The following is a 14,205-nucleotide window of genomic DNA, read 5'->3' on the forward strand; positions in this document are numbered from 1 at the left end:
GATTTCCTGTTCTCAGATCTCAAAAGAATGCTCGCTGGAAAAAAAATGTTCGGCGAATGAAGAGATAATCGCCGAAACTGAAGTCTATTTTAAAGCAAAGGACAAATCGTACTACAAAATCAATATATCACCCTTGAAGGGAACTATGTTGAATAAAAAAAAAGAATTTTGTCAAAAATTTTTGTTTTGGTATATCAATGATCAGATTGGTGAGGAGGTATATACCCGAACTAGTGCTTCAACTTTTGTTGAGATAAATTCTGAAACTCGGTAAATCTTAACTAGATGTTGATTTAGCAAAAAGTGGTGTGTTTCGGTGGCACCAGGCCTTTCTGGAGGAGCTGATGAAGACCGGAAGAATGTGCAAATCCAAAGTGAAAACAATGCTTACTGCCTTTTTTAACATCAAAGGCATCGTCCACCATGAATTTATTCCTCCTGGACAAACCGTCAACGCCAATTTTTTTGGACTTTTTTTTTGTTTTCTTGTCTGAAAAGGCCGATGAAAGGCAAATCGAACATTTTGAGACGACAGACAGGATTCAAGCAGCATGCATCTCAGCTTTCATATCTATTCGGGAGAATGCCTTCCGTACGGCATTCAATGCTTGGCAATTGCGCTGGCAGCGAAGCATCGGCGCAGAAAGGGACTATTTTGAAAGCTTTTAAAGAATTGTTATGATAATCGACTGAGTCGACTTTACTTTGCGGACAAACCCTGTAGCTTCGTTGCAACCGAAGTTTACGTTTGTCTTGTTTTATGTTATATTTTTAGTTGTTCACCGAACACACCTCGTACCAAATATTCAGGGATGCATATATTATTGGAGTGATTGGTAGAATGTCACGTACTACATGCGGATACTTGTGATAGTCTCCCCAAGCATCCATGTACGTATGTATGTATAAGAGTCTATTCGTGTTTGCAGCACTGTCATAAGAGGGTGTCACATGCTGCATACGCCGATGCAACAGAGTCGGAAAATACGTATTATCAATTGTACAATGTCTATATTGCATGTGGCTAATTTGCTACAGGTTTTTATTCAAACATCGTTTTATTTTAGTGCATACTTTCCTGGCACAGTGACTTACAAAATGTTATAAAACCACAATAGACTAGACTACATGTACCACGGTACTATGTATATTTATATATGTATATACTATATTTATAAAGAAATGCATGCTTGAATATATAAACATACTTATATATAATATATAGGTATGCAGGTGCTAAAATGTTGTATAACAGCGGAGATCAATGAACTGTATGTGAGATCACCTTGGACGAACTCACTATATGATCAAAATAAAATACATTGTTATGCCTTAAACGGGTGCAAAATTTGCAGCAAGGGAAGTAGACACTTTATTCGAAGATTTTTGCGTTGCTTTACTCACAAAGGTTGTAGACTTGGCTAAATGTAAACAAAGGGTCAATGACCCCAACAAATGTAAAGTCAAGATGTAAAGAAAAGTGTCATTAACCCCAAAATATAAACACAAGTGTGTGTCTTGGCTAAATGTAAACAAGGGTTGTGGACTTCGCTAAATGTAGACAAAAAGGTAATTGACCCGATAAAATGTAAATAAAAGGGTCATTGACCTTTCTAACCCCAAAATGTAAACAAAGGTTTGTATCTTGGGTAAACGTAAGCTAAAGGGTCGTTGGCCCTAAACTGTAAACAAAGGTTTGTATCTTGGCTAAACGTAAACTAAAGGGTCATTGACCTCATAATGTAAAGAAAAGGGTCATTGACCCCCAATATGTAAACAAAGGTTGTGGACTTGGCTAAATATAAACAAAAGGGTCAATGGATTTGGAAACTTCAACAACTCCGTAATTTATTGGAATACTTTCTCTTCTGCTGTATAATCTTTGAATACACTGTTAATATCCGAACTCACCTTAAACTGAATGTACAGGTGCAAGTACATACACATGTAAGTGTGTATGATTGTACATTACATGCGACAATCCGCACGTTTTCCAAATACGGCCTCTAAAACGTGCTAGCGCTTCAGCTTTTATGTTATTGTTGTTGCGCTTAGTGCAACAAATCAATCCAATTAGTTGCGTAAAGGCCACGTTAAGTCATGTCCTTCTTTTGATTTAATTGAAACCCCACCTTTGCTTGGCTTTACACAGTTCATTGGGTAATCAGGTGAATGCTGAGCTTTTGTACCTCCTACTAATTACCGAAGGGTGGTTGGTCAATAATAATAATAATAATGTTGTCATTCAACAAAGTCCAATTTAGGACCATCAACCTTTTTTTAAATCAACACCGTGAGAGAAAATCAGCCTGTTAGTACTCCTATTTGAGTTCTTATATCATTGCTTTTATTTCCAATACTCAGCTATTATAACATATTTGATGATTAGATCTGTGCAAGTAACCAAAGGTATACAATTTCCTCCTTCCCGTAGTCTAATTGTAGGGTAGTGCCTATTCTGTTTAGTTTATCTGCTTCGCAGGTTTATCATGTAATAGAATGCTAGATCTACGAAGAGATCACTAACTTTGATGAAACCCTAAGGGTCTTTAGTGATTTCAAAGCCGTCTGGATTGGAAGACACAACAGTAGTCTGGTAGACGGAAGGCGATTTTGGTATTTAGTTTGGGCATCTTGGGGAGAAAAGGATGTAACCAAAATTTCAGATCGATATCTCAAAACCTGAGGAACTAGTTACCGTATATACAGGCAGACGGACGTCCTTAGCTAAACTAACTACCACTAAGCGATCTAACCCTCTTTGGATCGGTAGGCCGATGCCTACAACAGCCGGTTCAACGACACCAGAATTGACCCGGTTTATATCCGGTATGGGCAAGTATTTGTTGTTGTAGCGGTTATCTAATTCCCGCTTGGGTGGTAAGGTTCCGGTTGATTGTCATCGAAGTCATCAAAAGGTAAACCCAGGATACGTGCTGTTTTGAGGGGTTCGCATAATAGGAAGAGGGGTGTTAGATGAGTGTGGTTTGCTGTGCATGAAAAGAGGTGGTTAGAGACATGCGGGAATTCATTTCATGCTGGACATATGTATATCCGGAATCGATTCTGCATAAGTTGGAGTTTAACCTGCCACAATATCAGGAACGAAGTTGCCTTGTGGTCACTCTTGTTTCACGCAGCACTAAATTTCGTGGAATCGAGCTCGTCATCTGCAATTGGTGGTGGTTTGACTGCAAATACGCCATTCGTCAATGCTTGTCTGAAGTGAGTTGCGTCAGAAGCCTGGTCGGCATACTGTTTAATGTCGTCGACGTCATCAAGAAGAGGTCGTTCCTGATGTTTCTAGGAGGGATAAAGTTGTTGTTGTTGTAGCGGCAGAGTTCTGCCGAGTAGACAGCTCTTGTCCGGAGAAAAAAACAGGGGCCCATCCGGTTAAGTAAAGTAAATAGTAGTAGCAAGGAGTAGCAATAGTATTAGTAATGTAGGATGGGGTCATGTGTAGAAGTGAGGAAAGTTTTCTGATTGCCATTCATTTGGGAGTGGCCATAAACGACTCCTTTACATGTGGCTCAAGCAGCTCGCGACTTCCGGTCCTAGACCAAGTATCCTCTGGATAGGCAAAGAACATTTGAAGGCGAGCTGAAGTAAGAAAGCGAAACACAAACCGCTCCACAAGGTTGTGCGCTGGGATTGGGACCCGCCACGTAAAAATCACTACTAATGAAAACTAATCGACAGCCTCGGATGAGATACCCATCTTTTAATGGATTAAGGATTACGATTTGAAGGCATGATCCGGTTCCTTAATAGGGAAGGTGCCGCTGCCCAGCTGGTTAAAGTCCTCATTAGAGTGTAGGCTACATAGTAGTAACTGGTAGTAGTAGTAAGCAGTAGTAGTAGTAGTAATAGTAAAAAGTAGTAGTAATAGTAAAAAGTAGTAGTAGTCACAGTAAAAAGTACTAGTAGTAACAAGTAGTACTAGTAGTAATTAGTAAACCCAGCCAATTAAATAAAAGACAAAGAATTTTATTTTTTATATAGCACTTATGTATTTATTTCACTTTGTAAACAATTTTTCTTATAACAACGTTATAAAACAATATTTTTTTTTATTATATCTTAAATTTATTTTTAATTTTTACAAAAATCAAAAAGAAAAAAATATGTGGCAAGCTTGCTAAAATACAGCAAAGGCTCCATTAGTTGCACTAACCTTATGCGTAAAAACAATATGGCACCTTCTAATTGAAAATATAAAAATTCGTGATGAATATGTTGACCGCTAACAATTTTTTAAAATAAAAAAAAAATAATATTTATTTTTATTATATTACATTTTCTTAATTAATTTTAAGATTTCTGCGCAAATGCGCGCCTTAGTTTCAACCGACCTTTGTGCTGCATTTCTAGCAAAAACTTTTCACCACACCACCAACTCAAATAATAAATGAAAAATTATTGAAAATGCTTTTATCACAACAAAAACATGTAATTTCAATAGAAAATTATGCAAGTGGTATAGATAAGTATCAAGTGGACGCGCTACACGATCTGTGTATAATTCTAAATTGAGTGGTTTAACTTACCTATGAGGCAACTTCTATTCGGAGTACTCCTTTATTTTGTTAAACTTGTTGTTTTATTTTGTTTTGCGAAATATTATCTACATTTTACGTACACTTGCGGTTCGCCTGCACCAGCTGCGAGCATTTATAGCGACATTTCTTTTTTTCTATGCGCACATTTTCAAATGCTTATAACTGCAGTCCTTGTCCTCGCATTGACCCATCAACTCGTACGGACAGATAATGTCGTTCGGGTTCCATTTTCTGCAAAGTCAATACAACGCTAGATGATGACGCAATTTATGCAATATATACAGAACAGCACATTCAATTGTAAGTAATTAATTAAGTCATGAATATTTTATGGAGAATATATATGAAAAGTAAGTAAATTGAGTTGCTTACAAACGCACGCTTAATACCCACCCACTTTCGCTGCGCAAGTGCTGCAGCGGTGACACGTAATCACGCAGTGTGCATCCCTGCTGCAACTCCACTTCCGTCTTCAGCGTTGCCGTGCTCTCTTCCGTCGGCGCGCAGTCCTCGTCCAGCACCTAAACATACTCAATAATTGTGTTATTATAAAAGAATTTGTATATAGCTTTGTAGATACTACAATTTATGCATATACTCGTATGTATGTATGTTAATGTAATATTGTATTGCATGATAAAAGCTACTAATTTGTAAGAGAGTTCTTCAAGACAATAGGCACGCACTTCTTTGCCGCTCGCGCACGGTGCCGGCTGCTCTTCCTTCACCAACGCCTTCTCAATGCATGTGGCAGCGGCTTCCAGGCTGGGCGCTGGCTCCACTACACACTGCTTATCACAGCTTTCGATCGCTTCCTGGGCGTTGCTTTGCTTGTCAACCTGTGCTTCGGCTACGGCATCGGCTCTTGTCTCGCTGGCTGCGTGCGTTGGCAATATTATCACAGCACTTTCATGCGCTTCACACGCTTTGCTCTTGTTGTGGTCCGTTAGTGGCAGTTGCTTTGAGACCAGTTTATCACAGGCGTTTTGATTTTGTGGCGCATTCACAGCATTCGTATTTTTTGCGCTATTTTCCGGCGATTTGGCTGCCGGCATTTTGTCTAATACATCTAGATCACTATATCTGATTGAATTAACAAGTTTTATATGCGTGGCCAATCCTTTTGTTTTATGCGCTATTTCATTTTTCAAATCATTATTTAATCTACAGAGGAATAAAAGCAAGCAATTAGTGGGGATTTGTGAAAAATTAATACTTCTTATTTATTCTAAGCAGAATTTGGAAAATAACAAGTATGGATGGATATGGCGAACATGTAATGGGTCAAAGTAAATTCTCATATAATCTTCATAGCAATACAACTGCCAATCTACGCTATATAAGGTCATATAAAAATATAAAAAAATTATTAAAAAAAAAATAAATAAAATTATAAAGAAAAAATTAAATAAAATTATAAAAAAAAAATAAATAAAATTATTAAAAAAAAAATAAATAAAATTATAAAGAAAAAATTAAATAAAATTATAAAAAAAAAATAAATAAAATTAAAAAAATTATTAAAAAATAAAAAAAAAATATTAAAACAGAAAAATTACTAAAAAAATAAAATAAAAATTATCGCAAAAAAAATGTTTATACGTATAAAAAAATATTACAATATAAAAAAAAATTATAAAAAGCTAAAAAAATTAAACAAAATAAAAATAAAAGAAATATTAAATAAAATTAAATTTAAAATATTAATAAAAATAAATTAAAAACAAAAATATTAAAAAATAAAAAAAAAATGATTTAATGATTTTAGAAAATTAAAAAAATGTGATAAATATATTAAAAAATAAAAACAGTACAAAAAATATATAAAAAAATAAAAACTATAAAAAATAGATTGTTTTAATAAAAAAATATTAAAAAGCTTAAAATAAGAAACTTATTATAAAATTTTGATTTCAGAATAGGAATATATAAATAAAAATTAGGAATAAGTAAAAACAATATCTAATAAAGGAATAAGTCCAAATAATAAAAAAAAGATAAAAAATTTATTTTTTTTAACTAAAATGTAAAAAAACAAGAATTAAAAATAAATAAAAAATAAAATAAAAAGGAAAAGAAAAAGAAATAAAAAAGGAAAATAATAAAAAAAAATTTGACAATTTTTGAATTAAACAAAAAATACATAAAAATAAACTAAATTTGAAAAAAAAATTCAATAAATAAAGTAATAATAAAAAAACCAAAACAAAATAATCTAACAAAAAAGATAAAAAAAAAATAAATAATAAAATATAATTAATGATATATAGTACAATGAATGACAAAAATATATACATATGAAATTTCATTTCAAAAAGCTCTGAAAATTTGAAATAAGTTGAAAAAGAAAGCAAAAATGTAAATATGTATATAACACATAAAATAAAGTAAAAATAAATCAATAAAAGAAATTAAAGTTGTAAAATTAGTAAGAAAACACATTTGTAAAAAAAATAAAATGCAATAATTATAAAAATATCAAAAAAAATAAGAATAAGTGAAAAAAAATCAAAATAAATAAAAATAATAACAAAAAGCTCAAAGAATAATAAAAATAATAATCAAAAATAAAAAAAAAATATTGAAAAATAATCAAAAAATACAAATAAGTCAAAAATAATCCAAGAAAATTAAAAAAAAAAATATATATAATAAATTAAAAAAAATATATAATAATAAATTAAAAAATAAAATAAACAAATAAAAAAAAAATAAATTTTAAAAAATAATAATAATCTATAAACAAAAAATTACAAAAACAAACTAAAAACGAAAAGTAAACAAATTATTTATAGTTTAAATAAATTATTAAAAAAAAGAAGTGCGAAAAAGTGCAAATAAAAAATATATAATGCAAAAAATAAAATTGAAATAAATAAACAATCAAAAAGAAGAATAAAAGCTATACTCAATATATGAGGGCTATGACAAATTATCGAACGATTGCAGCCGATTTTGGTCTGGAACTACAATATGCAAGGTATAACTATTTTACTAAGCTTTACTCAGACATCTCAGTACAAACTTGTAGCTTTTTTGCCCCTTTTGAGGTATAGTTTATGCTAGAGTTTATTTTGGTATATTATTGTTGTAAGGGCACTTGTGTTCATATTTTTCTAGTAGCTTGAGTTTTATATTGGATGATTATATATACATACATAACCTCACATCTTCTTCTACTATACTCAATGAAAACTAACCTCACATTTCATTGAGGTTACAGACAAACAGGAGAGCAAATTTTACTCTGTGTGTAAAATATTGCCAGAATGCATATAAAAATAAAGTAATGTAGCGAGAAAACAGCGCATGCACTTAAATATCCACACCACTATACAATGTCAATATGGTACTAAGTATCGTATGTAGTATGAACGGTATGTCAGCGTAGTAAGTAACATTGCAAACGAATTGTTATAATACCTATAATCATCGCCTTTAACACTCTTGCCTAACTTCACAGCCATTTCCAGCACCTTGGCGCGTTTCTGCTTCAACTTCGCAATCAATTCGTTGCTGGCGCATATTTGTGGGTGTATGCGTGTTATTTTCACTTGTTCTTCTTTCATTTTCCGTTGCGTCTGTTCCATTTCGTGACGCAACTCCTTCAGCCGCTGCTCATGACGCAATTTGGCGATTTTTGCCGACTTAGCTTCATTCACCAGCTGCAGCGATTTGTCCAGCCTGCTTATGATGTTATTACTAGAAGCATGAGCAGCAAGTGCATTAATTGCAGACACAAAAAAAAAATATTACATAGACTCAATGTTACCTAATGCTGGTGTAAATAGTTTCCCAGGAGCGTAGCTTATCCGTTAATGCCTGTTGGTTTTCAGGCGGTGTTTCGGTTGGTGGCGTCTGCGTGACGGTTAAACTTTTGTTCGGCGTGGATTTTTCGGAATGTATTTCTATGGACTTTTCAGCAACTGTGCTGGGCGCTTCACTGCAAGTCTGTGTGGCGCTGTTGGTAGTTTCGACATTAGCGCAGGCGCTGTTGTGCGCCTTTGCATCGTCGGAGTTTCGCACATTATTCTTTGCATTGTCGTGTTTGGTTTTCGTATACTTTTCCGCATCCTCAATTAGGTTCTTTTGCATTTTCTTCAATTGCTTTTGCCTTTCCAGTATCTTCATACGATGCACTAACCGTTTGTATTCCTGTTGCGAGGCGATGGGAAGACTGCGTACGGCCTACCAAAAGGAAATGTAAAAAAATAAGATAATAACAAAAAAGGTTAACTTCGGCTGCACCGAAGCTGTAATACCCTTCACAGCTATAGTAGTTTGGTTTTTGTTGTAACGATTATCCAGACCCTGTTAACTTTGATAGAAATCACTTAACGGTAGGAAACTACGGGTTCGGACTATTAGATTAGATAAGTAAGTGAGGATTGCACCGTGGCCTAGGGTCCATTGTGCCCTCTCCTAGGTCCCAACGTCTCAACTAGCCCCAGTAAATTGAAAAGTTCCAATATATTGCTAGGTGCTATTGAGGTGATGTGATCTCTATTTGGAAACATGGATCCAAGGGCCTTAATGCTGCGCTTACAGACTGCTGTGCAGTCCATTTGTAGAAGATTTTCGGGTGTTTCAAACTCTTAGTCGCCGAACCGGCAATTTGCACAAGAAGCTAGGCCCATGTTAAATAAGTGCTTCTTGAGCTTGCATTGGCCAGTGTTGAAGGCGACAAGTATCCTGAGTTTTTCCCTTGGGAGATTGAACACATATTTAAACCTTTTGAGGTTGTAAACACCCATTAGTGTGGTTCTATACACTCAGTAGTTATGTACACTCCTGCACCAATAGCGATTTTAACTCGTCAGAGACCGCTTTGAGTGTCGCTTGGCTATCGCTTAGGTTTTACTCTATACACCGACTTATAGCAAATACCACAGCTTAGAATATGCTCGGTAACCTACCCATAGGTATGAATAGTTTTGTGCGTTGTCCTGCGACCCCTGCGCCAAATCCCTTTTCAAGCCAACAGTTCGGACCGTAAGGGGAGGGAAGTTCCAAAGAAGTGATTAGTGTCATGCGGATAAGTTCTGGATAAGTAGAATTTTAATCTGCTACAACACCCAGAATGTCGTTGCACTATGGTTACTCTTGTTCCACGTAGCAACTCGAGCTAGGTGGTGTTTGGACTCCAAGAACGCCATTCACTGGGAGGGAGTCAATGAAATTGTTAATAGCTCCATTGTGAATGGAGTTCAGTGCCTAACGGAAATTAGACGCATCCGAAATTCGGCCGGCCCCCCCATGATAGTCGGGTCCAAGTAACCGGAACAGACCCGGATTTTTATCCGATCAACGACTGTTAATTCAGCAACTTTCCTCTAAATTACTTCGGGAATGTTTTCTGAGGCTTCAGCAACAACAACAGTAATGTGGTACTGATAATCCTAAGAGACGGCTTTACTTCAAGCTGGTGATGACATGCGTGGTTTCTACAAAAACAACCGAACGGTGAAGTGTGTGAGAGTGAAGTCGGATTCGGTGCTTTTTAACAAGAAGCAGACGTGTACACAATATCCGTACAATTTCTCAAGAACTGAGGGGGTTCAGACGGATATAGCTTAATCGATTGATGTTGTTGTTGTTGTTGTTTTACTTCCCCGTTGTTGTTTCTATTCCCCGTTAGGATGGAAAGGATTATCTAAGTTGTCATCGACGTCATCTAACGGGAGGCCCAAGAAACGTGCTGTTTCGACGGGTTCGGACTAAAACGAAAAGGGTGTCAGATGAATGGGGTTTTGGGGGAGCATGCAAAGAGGTGGCCAGTTGCGGAGACTCTTTGCACGCAGCACATATGTTGGATATGTCGGGGTCCTTTTTCACATAATCGACCTATCTTTTTATGCTGATTACTTATAGGGATTACTCGAGGGAAACTTAAAATACACTGTTCAGGGTAAAATGATATTAGAAAGCATATCAAAAGCGCTGCTTCTCTGCGCATACGCACCGTGGGTGTGCGCGTTTGCGCACCGCTGCTGCTGCTAAGCTTACGCACACGCGCATGCGCATGCTCAGCGTGTACGTCTGTCTGCAGCGTTTTGGAGCGTATGTTTTTGAGGAAATTCTCCAATTTCTTTTCGAAGGCTTCGCCAACGGTATTGTCTTTAGCGGAAGATGCATTGGAGAGGTCATCATTAGTTTGCGCGTTTGCCATTTCCGTTGGCGTGCTACACGCTTTGCCGCCGTAGATATTCTCATTCAGCACATTAGTCAGCGAATCGGGTGTGTTGGTGCGCGCGGTCGCCAGCCCAATGCAACGTTCCAAAGTTTGGTTGCGTATAATCTCTTCGTCCTCCGAGGAGGAATCCGTGTCACCTACACGTATGATGAGTTTTTTCACCTTAATATTCGGCAGCGTGGTGGGTGTTAGTATGCGCGATGGCTGGCTGCTGGCGTCAGGCTTTTTCGGAACGCTGAGATTATCCGCTTTTTGTGTGCGCTGCTGTACTTCCAGGTTTTTATTGATGACCTTGTTGGGCTTAACAATTTTCAAATGTTGCGCTAGTGGCTTTATGACCTTCGACGGTGGTGCTACGCTTATTTTCGGCGGCGCTGTTACGTTCTTGGCCGTCGTGAGTGTAGCATTGACTTTGTTTTTCGGTAGCACCTTCACAGTTTTGGCAACTAGCTTGACAGTTGGCTTCGCATTTTCGTTATTGTTCTTCGTTGCGCTGGATACCTCTTTGTTCTCCTTTTCACCACTGCTATTGGGATCGCCTTCTTGTGTACTAATCTCTTTTGTATGCATTTCGCCTTGAAAATCCTTCAAATCTGTGGCAGGCGCATGATTTGCCTCTTCCATAGTCTTTTTCTGTTTCTTGGCTTGTGGTTCATAAGTGTGATGTGTTTTTCGGCTTTGTTGCAACGGCAAACCATTACTGTCCTCTGATGAGTGTAGGCTGTCAGCAATCTTTGACAGCTCTTTTACGGTTATATTCTGTTCTGCATCGTGCATATTGTCCAACCGCCGCTTGGTGGGTGCAACTGGTGCGACATTTTCGTGCGAATTCGTTTGTGAGCCCAAAATTTCGGGAGTGCTCTTGCATTGTAAGCTCTCTGTACTGCTCTCTTCGTTATTACTAAATGCATTATGGAAATTCGTTGATTGTACCTTAAAAGCTGTTGTTGCATTCTCAGCTATATGAGGTGGTTGCGCATGTGCAAATGCTTCTTCGTCAATGTCTTTGCAACGCGCAAAAGCTTTTATCGTCAAACGTGGCGCATGCGTATCAGACTCCGCATGGTAATCCTGCGCATGCGTATTCTCAATATTTGCAAAAGTTTTAACTTTTAAACGGCGTACAGCTTCTTTCAAAATCGACTCTGTAGGTGTGGGCTTAGCATTAGCTTTTAGGATACTTTCAGCATTTTTGTCATCTTCATTTGTTTTTTGCGCATGCGTTGGCGATTGTTTGCGTATTTGTATCAAACCATTCGATTTTGTGGTTTTCGCCATTTGTCGCTGAGATAGCAATAAGGCGCGCAAAGCTTCCGCCTCTTCTTCATCACTACAATCCTCCGCTGGTTCTTGTGTGTCTTCTTGCTGTATAATCTCCATTGTTGATGATTTGGGTGACAGGCTACCCCTTTCAGGTTCAATGGCAAGCTCATCCTTAACACACGTGACTTCATCACTGTTATTGAAATCTTGCGAAGTCACGTCATATGTACCCGGTGGCTGGGTTGTACCTGCTAACGCAGACATTGGCAACAGTGGCGTTGGCAACTCCAGTGGCGTGCTGTAATGCAACGCCGGCATATACATATCGTAGGACATTGTGTGATTGCCGTGACTTGTATAATCGTATGCCATGGGCAAACTGACGCCGCTATCCATTGGTAGACCAGCTGGTAGCGGTATATCGTGCATTTGTGCATAAGACATATCCGTGTTGATTATATTCTTACTATTGTCTTCCTGTTCGCTTTCACTACTTGCTAATTCCATATCTACAGGTTTATTATCCGCTTGATTATCCACAGTATCCAAACTGCAATTACTATTTTGTTCTTCGTCACACTGTATGGGACTGAGTTGCAGGCGTGGTGAACTAGCTGGACTTATTTCCATATCACCTTCTAATTCCTCAATATCCGTATCGACTGAACTGACGGGTTCAACCAACAGGTCATCAAAATCGGTTGGCGAATAGGCAATCTCGGCGTTACGTTTTTTACGTGTCGCATGTTTACGCATTATCGCAGATCTTAGCGCAATTAAACGCAGTTCTTGCTCTTCAATTGAAATGGAATTATCACTGTTGATTTCTACAACATTTTCGGCGTCGTTCGAATTCGCTGCGGATTCTTCCAATATTTGTACCTTTTCCATGTTGTCTAATGAAATAAATTTATCCGGTTGCAAACGTTCTTTTAATGAGCAGAGGTTATTTTTCCTTTCCGTTGAACCACGTCCCAGTGCCAAACGGAGTTCCTCACGACTTAATGGTAATGTTATGTCACCATCATTTTCATCTGTACTTTCAATATCCATGGTAGCTATGGAGTAGTTATCCTTCTCATATTCACTATTATCGGTGGTATCCAGAGATATTGTTTCAATAGCACGATTTTCATTGTAAGAATTGTAGAAACGTTCTTTCCGTTGATGTCTTTTACTGTGCTTGTGCCGCTGATGCGTACAACGATGACTGCGCTGCATTGCACGTCGCGCATGCATTTTGCATTTACCTTTTTTATTTCGTTTATGTTTTTTCTTTTTTGGATAGGGAAATTCATCGGATGAAATTGAGGAGGCATCGGTGGGCACTTGACCAGCACGTTGTACAGCTTCCCAGTCATTAAATTCATTCAGTCTATACATGTTACCTGAAGGCACACATAACATAATTTAAAAATAAAACAAAATATGTAAATATGGCAAAGATTGTGTTTGATATATAAATTTTATGGATTTTTGAGATTACAATAGGTTTAGTTATACAATAAATAGCACATCTGTGAGATGTGTATAGTACATTCATCAATAAGACTAAACTGATAAGCGCCTGATATCGCTTAATATTAACCTTGTCCATTTTTACTGAGAACTAAGCAAGCGAGCCACAATCCATATGTATCTACATGTTGCTCTACATACATCTATGCATACATACATAGCTAGAAGCTATGGGGTCTTTATATTGTAATGCATATCTTAAGAATAGAAAACATAAATCCTTTTGATAGGGTCATCTACGTACCATATTTATCTCCAAAACTTTCGGAAATTCGTTTAATCTTTTCATATTCAGCATTTTCATTTTCAAGCTCATGTATGCGTTTTCGCAGACCATCTTCCTCTGAATCGATTTCTCCTTCCTCGCGTCCACTCGACATTTTCAAGCTTCTCAATTATTTTGGCGAAATGCAGCAAATAATTTTCCTTTTTAATTAATGCACTCAAAAACTTATAATTACATTAAAATTAATCAAGAAATTAAAAAATCTCAGCACTAAATTTTTTTGACTACACAAAACCAAATCTTTTGACTACATGAATGACAGCTATTCTAGATACCGGGTGCTACAAAGTTGCAAGAATAAATATAGATTTGAACAGTCAATAAAATTACAAAATAAAATATTGCAACAAAATGCAATTAACACATATAAATATAAACGAAACACA

General features: G+C 36.8%; 1 protein-coding gene across 1 annotated transcript; it reads right to left on the reverse strand.

Annotated features, from left to right (window-relative positions):
• Positions 1-4,263: 4,263 nt before the first annotated feature.
• On the reverse strand, positions 4,264-14,083 carry LOC105226816 (uncharacterized). The gene is made up of 7 exons (XM_011205877.4): positions 13,778-14,083; positions 10,522-13,403; positions 8,332-8,747; positions 7,983-8,261; positions 5,246-5,723; positions 4,953-5,080; positions 4,264-4,790 (listed from the first exon to the last, which is right to left on the reverse strand). The coding sequence occupies exons 1-7, from the start codon at positions 13,911-13,913 to the stop codon at positions 4,694-4,696; spliced, it is 4,416 nt and encodes a 1,471-aa protein (XP_011204179.2). The 5' UTR covers positions 13,914-14,083; the 3' UTR covers positions 4,264-4,693.
• Between the last annotated feature and the right edge of the window lie 122 nt (positions 14,084-14,205).

The sequence above is a fragment of the Bactrocera dorsalis genome, chromosome 3 (genome assembly GCF_023373825.1).
Source record: "Bactrocera dorsalis isolate Fly_Bdor chromosome 3, ASM2337382v1, whole genome shotgun sequence".
NCBI lineage: Eukaryota > Metazoa > Arthropoda > Insecta > Diptera > Tephritidae > Bactrocera > Bactrocera dorsalis.

Excerpts from the sequence above, each read along its gene's own strand:
- LOC105226816 (XM_011205877.4), bottom strand. The coding sequence starts at position 13,913 with ATGTCGAGTGGACGCGAGGAAGGAGAAATCGATTCAGAGGAAGATGGT. Across the intron at positions 8,262-8,331 it reads ACTATTTACACCAGCATTAG|TAATAACATCATAAGCAGGC; the intron begins GTAACATTGAGT and ends TCATGCTTCTAG. Across the intron at positions 5,081-5,245 it reads CGTGCGCGAGCGGCAAAGAA|GTGCTGGACGAGGACTGCGC; the intron begins GTGCGTGCCTAT and ends GAGTATGTTTAG.